The 9602-nt window shown below is 37.1% G+C and overlaps 2 protein-coding genes and 1 long non-coding RNA gene across 3 annotated transcripts; 1 reads left to right on the top strand and 2 right to left on the bottom strand.

The window, feature by feature from the left end:
* The first annotated feature begins 629 nt into the window (after nucleotides 1-629).
* Nucleotides 630-3603, top strand: LOC125222516 (beta-glucosidase BoGH3B-like). The gene is made up of 10 exons (XM_048125179.1): nucleotides 630-767; nucleotides 864-1099; nucleotides 1185-1389; nucleotides 1585-1675; nucleotides 1752-1897; nucleotides 1969-2212; nucleotides 2280-2384; nucleotides 2457-2639; nucleotides 2721-2925; nucleotides 3005-3603. Coding segments are annotated over exons 1-10 (1905 nt in total). The 5' UTR covers nucleotides 630-765; the 3' UTR covers nucleotides 3493-3603.
* Nucleotides 1022-2640, bottom strand: LOC125222519. Its single transcript, XR_007176571.1, has 4 exons — nucleotides 2501-2640; nucleotides 2255-2413; nucleotides 1837-2188; nucleotides 1022-1382 (listed from the first exon to the last, which is right to left on the bottom strand). It is a non-coding gene; the product is annotated as an uncharacterized LOC125222519 (long non-coding RNA).
* Nucleotides 3604-3635: 32 nt separating the features above from the next.
* On the bottom strand, nucleotides 3636-5643 carry LOC125222517 (uncharacterized protein DDB_G0283697-like). The gene is made up of 2 exons (XM_048125180.1): nucleotides 5536-5643; nucleotides 3636-4922 (listed from the first exon to the last, which is right to left on the bottom strand). Exon 2 carries the CDS (start codon nucleotides 4883-4885, stop codon nucleotides 3776-3778), a length of 1110 nt encoding a protein of 369 aa, XP_047981137.1. The 5' UTR covers nucleotides 4886-4922; nucleotides 5536-5643; the 3' UTR covers nucleotides 3636-3775.
* Nucleotides 5644-9602: the final 3959 nt, after the last annotated feature.

Here is a 9602-nt window from a genome sequence, read left to right as displayed (position 1 = left end):
CGTTCGTGTATCTGTGGTGAGATGTCGCAGTCGCACTAGTGTACCCCTGCAGCACCACTATTATGTGATGATCTAATCGCCACGCCACAATTTAATGAGAAATATCTCATGATTTAATAATCGACTAAGGCGGCTGAGGATATTAGTGTTTTCTATTTAAACAAAATATTTTTACTTTTGGGTGTATAATTTAATCGTAGGAGTAGTAAAATAGAAGAGTTAGTTAAATACTTACAAATTAGAAATAGGGTGGGTCTACGAATATAGAACCATTAATGTATTCTTAATCCATATAAATAGCATTAAAAGTGTTTGGCGGGGTAGATTCGCTCGAATTCCAATTACCTAATCCATACTCCATTTGTTCGTTTGTAGTGCTCAAAAAGTAATCCATTTTTGTGTATATATAATTTATTTAGCATGTTGGTTGTAATCTTATCTTTATTTGACCAATCTAGAATTATTGATCAACGCATTGTGGGGCTAACAACAACTCACCAGTGTCAGTAGCTACACTTCATTTTGACCCAGGCATTCATTGCACTTGATCTTCTCCTCAAGTTCTAACACACACACTAGCACAGACCACCGACTTTGAGTGTGGTAAGTCTATTCATTCTTCTAAATTAAATTCATCTATGCATTACTCTGAAATTATCAAACTATGGAGTATATAATACTACATCAAAGCAAGTAAATATAGCAGCAAAAACTCTCCAATTGTAACTAGCCACCAATCTTGTTTTTCTTATCTGCAATTATTACATGTATGTAAGTTTTGTCTGATACTATTATTCCATGTTGTTCTTGCATGCTATCCTATGAAGCAAAAGTAACAAATTTGTTTGTTGTTAAATGTGAAGGGGCAGAGGAGTAAGTATGGGTAAAGCTCCTTCAATATTGGTTGCAATTATCTTCTTGTGTTGCTGGATTTCGATAGCAAATGCAGAGTACAACACATACCAAGATCCCAAGCAGCCAGTGATGAAGAGAGTAAAGGACCTGTTGAGCAAGATGACTCTCCAGGAAAAAATAGGCCAAATGACACAAATCGAGCGCCTCGTAGCATCTGCCGATGTTCTAAACAAATACTACATAGGTAAAATGATAAATCAAACCTCTTTACAAACCTCAAAAGTATTAAACGTTCTCTGCTAATTCTGCTTCTGATGTCTGAAAAAAAGGCAGCGTGCTGAGCGGCGGAGGCAGTGTTCCGTCGCGCAAGGCGTCACCAGAGGCATGGGTGGACATGGTGAACGGCTTCCAGAAGGGCTCCCTGTCCACCCGTCTCAAGATACCCATGCTTTATGGGATTGACGCCGTCCACGGCCACAACAACGTTTACAGAGCCACCGTTTTCCCTCATAACGTCGCCATTGGAGCTACAAGGTAGTACTTCAGTAGGCATGTTAAGATAACACGAGATAATTAAATTAAAATGGGCTTTAAGTGCCTAACTGGCCTCATCTTATATTAAACAGTCAAATAAGCTCATATTACTCTTGGCCTATCTAGTGTACCAAACAAGCACTAAATCATTTCCAGCAAAGATGTAGATGGATAGTGAATGATGAATACGTGCAGGGATCCACAACTGGCCAAGAGGATCGGAGCTGCCACTGCTCTGGAAGTCAGAGCTACCGGCATTCCTTATGTCTTTGCGCCTTGCGTTGCGGTAAATTGATTCAACAATGGAGTACAACATTAGGTGGTCATTTGGTTTGGCTTCTTACAGTTAGATATGAATATAGGTATGCAGAGATCCGAGATGGGGACGATGCTTCGAGAGTTACAGTGAAGATCCAAAGCTAGTTCGGGCAATGACAGAGATCATACCTGGATTACAAGGAGAGATCCCTTCCAATTCTCCAAAGGCTGTTCCCTTTGTTGCTGGACAGTAAGTATATTACATCATTTATTTTTTCTTTTTCCAATTCTTTGCTTCTCATTTATCACACAACTTGTCAGGCAGAAAGTGGTGGCTTGTGCCAAGCACTACGTAGGCGATGGTGGAACTACCAGGGGAAGGAACGAGAACAACACGCTGGCGAGCAGGCATGATCTGCTTGGCATTCACATGGCTCCCTACTACAACGCTGTCATCAAAGGAGTCGCCTCCGTCATGGTCTCCTACTCCAGCTGGAACGGCGTCAAGATGCACGCCAACCGCGATCTCATCACTGGCTTCCTTAAAAACACACTTCATTTCAGGGTGAGAAACCAACTTCCAACTCCCTGCACATTGCATACATACCTCATACGCATTCCTTGCGTTGCAGGGATTTGTCATCTCGGACTGGCAAGGAATCGACAGAATCACTTCCCCGCCACATCTCAACTACACGTATTCCATCTTGGCCGGAGTTGGCGCTGGAATAGACATGGTTGGTTGATCATCAAACTTCAAATCATGCTATGCAAGTTGACACAATATTAAGGTCTGAAATAATCTCCAGATCATGGTTCCGTACGACTACAAAGAATTCATCAGTGGCCTTACCTCCTTGGTGGAAAGGAAATTCATTCCCATGAGCCGGATCGACGACGCAGTGGCAAGGATCCTAAGGGTTAAGTTCACCATGGGTCTGTTTGAACACCCCTTGGCTGATTACAGCATGGCCAAGTACCTCGGTAGTCAGGTTAGTCAAAAACTTCGATCAAATTATGTTGTGATCGGTAAATGTGTTTTTTGGTTAAGTGACACTGCAAGATTCCAACAGGAACATAGGGAGCTTGCAAGGGAGGCTGTAAGAAAATCCCTTGTGCTTCTCAAGAATGGTGGATCTGCAGATGAGCCATTGATCCCACTTCCTAAAAAGGCATCAAAGATCCTTGTAGCCGGGACACACGCTGACAACATAGGCTATCAGTGTGGTGGCTGGACGATCGAGTGGCAGGGCCTCTCAGGCAACAACATCACAGCCGGTATAACCCTGCTATCATTCCATCTCATTTTCTCATTTCATTCTCTTGTCGAAAAGTCTCACACTCTAATAAACATCAGGCACCACGATCTTGTCTGCAATCAAGAACACAGTGAACCCCAAAACAAGAGTTGTGTTCCAAGAGAATCCGGATTCTGCATATGTGAAGGCCAACAAGTTCTCCTACGCCATTGTTGTAGTGGGAGAACTACCGTATGCAGAAACATTTGGAGACAGCACCAACTTGACACTTCAGGATCCTGGGCCAAGTATCATCACAAATGTGTGTGCCTCGGTGAGATGTGTTGTGGTTCTGGTCACAGGGCGCCCAGTCGTGATCCAGCCTTATCTTGCACAAATCGATGCCCTAGTAGCCGCTTGGCTTCCAGGGACGGAGGGCCAAGGTGTTGCAGATGTTCTGTTTGGAGACTATGGTTTCTCTGGCAAGCTCCCTCGTACATGGTTCAAGACTGTCGATCAGCTTCCAATGAATGTCGGTGATCGCCATTACGATCCATTGTTTCCCTTTGGGTATGGACTCACCACTCATCCTGCAAAGGCTAAGTAAAACTTGTAATGAGAAAGATGTAAATTTGGGCAAATTTATTGCTCACTTCCATTAATCAATCCTATGGTGATGAAATGGTGAAATAATAAATAAAAGATTGCATTGATTTTCTCTTGCAATGTGGATAACAAGCACAAGATCAATGGAGATGGAAGTATTCAAGACGTAAAATACACTCAAACTTGAAAGTACAGAGAATTACATCGAAATCACAGGTAACGACAACAGATATGTAAAAAGTAATACAGATAGGATAGTATAGTTTACAAAAGCACACCATTTTCTAAGAAATCTCAACTGTATTTAGCTTTTCTTTGTCTTCATCGCCAGCTGCATCCTTGGTCGTCGTCTTAACATCGACAGTTTTCTTATCCTCAGCTTCCTTTACCAGTCTCATGATGTCCTCTTTTTTCTCAAGAAGACTCTCAATCTTATTGTTGATTTTGTCCAGCTTCTTTCTCAGCTTATCAAGGTCCCGCGCATTGTACTTCTCTTTGAATCTTTGTTTCTTCTCTTCCTTCGTCTGCTTCTTGGATATCTCTCCATTTCCATTTCCTTCTATGTGAACATCCCTTGAGGCGACTTCCTCTTCAACCTCATCTGTTTCTTGATCAGATTTCCCTTCTTTTCCTTTGGATTTCTTTTTCTTACCATCTTCCTTGCCTTTGCCACATTTTTTCTTTTTCTTCTTCGCCTCCGACCCCTTTTCATCTGAGACTTCTTCACTCACTTCACCTTCCGAATCTTTCTTCGTCTTCTTCTCCTCATCTTTGCCCTTTCCTTTCTTCTTCTCTTTCTTGGATCCATCTCCTTCCAAATCTTTTTCAGCTTCTATGTCCTCCTTGTGCTTGTTTTTCTTATCCTTCTTCTTCTTTTTCTTCTTCTCCTCTTTTTCACCATCTCCCTCCTCGTTTTCTTCATTCGATTCTCCTGCAGAACCTTCGACCTCTTTGGATTTGTCTTTCTTCTTCAGTCCCTTATCCTTCTTTTTCTCTTCAACTTCCTCTTCCTTGTCCTTCTTCTTGTGTTTCTCTTTATCTTTCTTTTTTCTCTTCCCCTCCTCGCCTTCTTCTACTTCACTTTTCACTTTCTCCATTTCCTCATTGGATTCTTCTCCAGATTTCTTCTTTTTCTTCTCTTTATCCTTGCCATCTTTCTTCTTCGTGTCTTCTTTCTTCTCCTTCACTTGTTCTCCTTCTACGTCCTTCTTCACCTTTGCCTTTGATTCATCTTTCTTGTCTTCATGTTTTGGCACCACAGATTTCGCTTCAACTTCAATTTCCACCTTAGTCTTTTCTTCTACTTCACCAGGCTTTACAATTTTGCTCTCGGCCTTTAAATGAAGCTTTTCCTTCTCCTCTTCACTATGAAACGTTGCAGATCCGCCCCCCATTATCGAACCAATTAATCTATTTCTTGATAATATGTATCTGAACAAAGAAAAAGCACCAAATTCAAAATCATAATCACAAAGATAACTGTAATTACAAAACAATTATACAAGTGTTCTAAAATGATACTAGTACTATAACAATATTTATTTCAACTGAAGCGAAGTTACGGAAGGAAAAACCAACAAATTATAGATATCATTCCCTCAAAAATATTATGTTTATACATTGATCAAAAAAATTACCAAGAGAAATGCAAAGAACATGATGCATCATAACAATTGAATATATGTATTAAACAAAAGTGGAGTATAGAAAGGTATAGATGCCATGAAAAAAAGATATTCCGCACTAATTTATTTCGTTCGTATCCATAAAAAAGTAGGTTTTGTAACTTTTATTCTTCAAAGCCACTATCAGTGAAGGGTTAATGAGATCCTAAACAGCATCAGTCGTTAAACTTCAACACCAGCCGATAAATCCCCAAAATATATACAACATCAAAATTCAAACAAAAATAAACAGACAAAAGCAGACTACTTATTCAACACGTAGGCATTCAATCAAAATTCACTGGCAATGGCAATGCAGAAGATTAAAAAATTAGGCGCAGATTAGTTGCAGAAGAAATGCATTAAAACCATAACGCTACCTCAGAAAAAAAGTAAAGTAGCAAGAGAATTCCTTCCGAAAAAAGCGTAGATATTGAAAGATTTGAAGGCCGTTTTTATAGGTGATATTATGAAGCTTGAGGGGTCCGGGTCCGTGTTAGAAACGCTAACACGGTTTTCTTTTCCCTATGAAGCGTAGCAATAAATCAAAATTAAAATCTATTTACAGCTGGGACTCTACGCTCACGCCAACACACAAATTTCTATATCCATCTAGATTTTACAAATAATATTTTATTTTTAAATCTTATCCAATTAATTTTGAGACATTTCTCCAATGTAATTCAAGCAGTTTTTCCGATTAACATATGACTGAGAAGTGGGCTACAGTCTAAGTGAAAGTAAAAAATAAAAGATTTTGACTTTAACAGTCAAATACTTTCTTATTAGTTGAGCAATAATAATATAAATTTATGATTACTTAATTGGTAAGTAAAATAAGTTGTTGTGCAGTGACAGTCGGGTCAGGGCATTCAAAGCTTTTAATTCTACAACCCCATCTTCTTTTGCCAGTCTTATGAAAAGCCATCGTATTGAATAATAGTATAGATTATATATTGGGTGATTTTGTAAATTTCCCTCTAATCCAACAATAACATTAATTTTCTTCAAAGGTGCACTCCAAAGTAGTTTGTGTTTAATTAATACTCTATCCGTCCCACTTGCTTTAGGAGTTCTAGTTGAATTCGGCACGAATAATAAGAAATGTAAAAATAAGTTTGTGAAAATAGATAGTGGAATGTGGTCCTACTATTTTATATTAGTTTTATAATAAAATGTAAGTGAAAAAAAGATTAGTGAAATGTGAGACCTAATACCATTTATGAAATATTCTAATCGTGACTCCTAAAATGGGACACCCAAAAATGGTAAACCGAAACTCCTAAAGTGGGACGGAGGAAGTAAAATAATGAACTACATAGATGATTTCTGAGTTTTTCGTGTTGCACGCCAATAGTTTCTAGAATTTAGAAATATTCTGGTAAATTCCTGGACTAAAGTGTAATTACATAATTTTTCAATATTTATCCCAATTTTTTTTTTATTAAAAATACCCCATAACATGGAGGATATTTTAAACTTAGATAAAATTGAGATATCAGAGTACTAAGTATTTTCTCAGTAGAAAATCTCCTCTAACTTTGGAGACATAGTAGAATAATCTGGAGAAGTTGATATTGTTTTCCTTATTAGCTAGTCGTAATATGGAAGCTTCAAGAATATTGTAAAAATACTATTTCAATTCATATTTTTTAATAAGAAATTAGTTTTTGAATTAGAAACTAACTAAAATAGTTTTAATTCAAAAACTAATAGTTGTTGGAGAAAAAATCCAGTGGTCAGGGCATACAAAGGTGTCAATCCTATTTGATATATCCTACCAATAGATCTTTGACAAATGGAAATACATATATTCATATTTCCAATTAGATATATAAACAATGGAATACTCCATGTATAATTCATACACAACTTGTTTCAATATTCAATCATTTTTCACGATTATTTCACATAAATATAGAAAATGATCATGGTTACCCATTTTAGATTTTAGGTGATTATTTTTTTTCGCTTTATTTATATATACAAAAAATCTAGATATATAAAAAAAATCTAGATAAATAAAACATGTAATTATAACTGCAAGTTTATTAGCATTGGATACTATAAATAAATTAACAATATAAATAATTCTAAAGTATATATAAATTAATTATATGACTAATTATATAGTGGAGTTTTTGTTTAATTTTTTCATTTGCACATTGATTGTATGAATATTATATAGAAGTTTTATGTATAGGAACTATTTCTTTAATCTCATAAACATGTAAATGTGTCATATAATATTATTTAAAATTAATTTTAATAATTTGCACTTTGTTATTAAAAATCTAGGATATAAAATATGCGTTAATCACATAAATAAAATTTCAATACTATTGCTCTCTTTTATAAAAATCTAGTCTTAACTATTTCGATGTCAACGTTATCATTGTATCTCTAGTTGCTAATGACCTCTAATTATTTATCTCATTATCCATCTTTTAAGTGCAACTGTGTATTACTCATGTTTGAGTTTTTTTTCATATCGTTAACATCAACTGTCAACAAATTAAATAGTACTCCCTCCGTTCCATAAAAGATGTCACACTTGTGGGACGACACGAGATTTTAGGAGGTTTTGTTTTGTGTGTTAAATGGAGATATAAAATATAATTTTTATATTAATGTGATAGAGAACTTTTTCCAAAAATGAAAATGTGACATCTTTTATGGGACAAACTAAAAGGGAAAATGTGACATCTATTATTATGAGACAGAGGAAATACTAGTAATTTGAACCCCCAGGATTAAAATCCTGGCTCCGCCATTGACTATAATAGTAAAATTGATAGTGATCCCAATTAAAAATTTTAATCTTACCAAAATTAATCAATAGTAGTTAATACGTGAAATATCTCACAATGTCATAATAAAATAAGAATATAATAGTTCTAAAGCTATCATTTTTTTTCGTATAAAATGACTGACAATAATGGTGAATGATAATTAAATATTTAAATAAATAGAATAATGAATATGTCCTGCATATATAATGTATTTATTACACATGAAATATGGAGAAACTTTCCTTATAATATAATGTTTTCCTAGTGTATATATCTAGTTGGACGCTTGATTATATATATTGTTACTTGTCAAATATCTATTAGTAGGGCATACCATATAGGATTGACACCTTGGTATGTCCGGACCACTGAATTTTTTCTTTGGTTGTTGACTAGTTGGACAAATGTATACGTAGTTAAGCTAAATATTGTAGTGTAGTTTGGTGTTAATATTAGTATATACCATCGTGTCTTGTATTTGGTGTTTCGTATATATTTTTCAAATTTAACAAAATCATGTTGTGTTTGTCGATCATGAAGTATACTAATACTCATAAATAATTATCCTCGTTAATGTGCTCAATTCCATTCTGATCAAGAACGGTGCATAGTAGCTCTTTCTCTCGGCTAGAGTGTATATACAATGTAGGAAGAACGCATAGCAAACTTTGCCGTTAGTATGCTACCATATGTTCTACTAACATCATTATTCTTTTTCTTCGAATTAATTATTTTACACGCCCTCTTGTAATCAATCAATCATACTATTCTCTTCGTCCTTATGATAAAGGCGTTACATTTTGAGCAGTCGTTTTGAAAAAAATTCCCTCCGTCGGACAATAGGAGTCTCGTTTTTCCATTTCGGGACGTCCGCGAATAGGAGTCTCGGTTCCCTTACCATATTTGGAAATAATACAAATTAATTTACTATCCACCCTACCAAACCCACCCCGTGTCAAATACACCTCACTTTCACTCTCACTCTCTCCATCCTCTCACTACCTCAAACCCTAATCGCTGCCGGCTCCTCATTCTCAAACCCTAATCGTCGCCGCCTCGATCTATGAAATGGACTCCTATTCTGAACTAGTTTCTCTTATCTCTCTCTCGGAGACACCTAATCCCCTTCCATTTCCTCCTCCTCAAACCCTAATCGTCGCCGCCTCGCCTAACTCCCAGGAATGGGAATTCGACCTCTTAGAGGCGTCGATTCTGACCCAATCGCGACCCACTACTCTCCAATCCCAACATACTCGTAGGAGAACACCGCCTACATGTATGCAACCGTTGTTCTTGAGACGCCGATGGACGAAGACCTATTTCCTGAAACTCTGGTGACTGTGTCGCCTGAGTTTGATTGCATGTCTACTGTTGTCCCTGAGACGCCGATGGACGAAGCCCTACTCCCTGAAACTTCGGTGACTGCGTTGCCTGAGTTTGATTGCTTGTCTATTTTTGTCCCTCAAATGCCGGCGGTCAGGCGAGCGAGAAAACGCCCCATTGAGGAGGAGAAGTGGTTCAAGGAATTTTTGGTGATGCTCTTGCTAGGCATGGCAGATCTACTCTAAATCCGTGAGTCATTCTGTCAATTTGCCTTAGAACCACCCCATGCATTCATAGGGTTTGGAGGTTCATAGGGTTGGGGATTTATGGGA

Source organism: Salvia hispanica, chromosome 4 (genome assembly GCF_023119035.1).
Source record: "Salvia hispanica cultivar TCC Black 2014 chromosome 4, UniMelb_Shisp_WGS_1.0, whole genome shotgun sequence".
NCBI classification, from domain to species: domain Eukaryota; kingdom Viridiplantae; phylum Streptophyta; class Magnoliopsida; order Lamiales; family Lamiaceae; genus Salvia; species Salvia hispanica.
The sequence above is the reverse complement of the archived record's forward strand: the minus strand, read 5'-3'. Positions and strand labels throughout refer to the sequence as shown.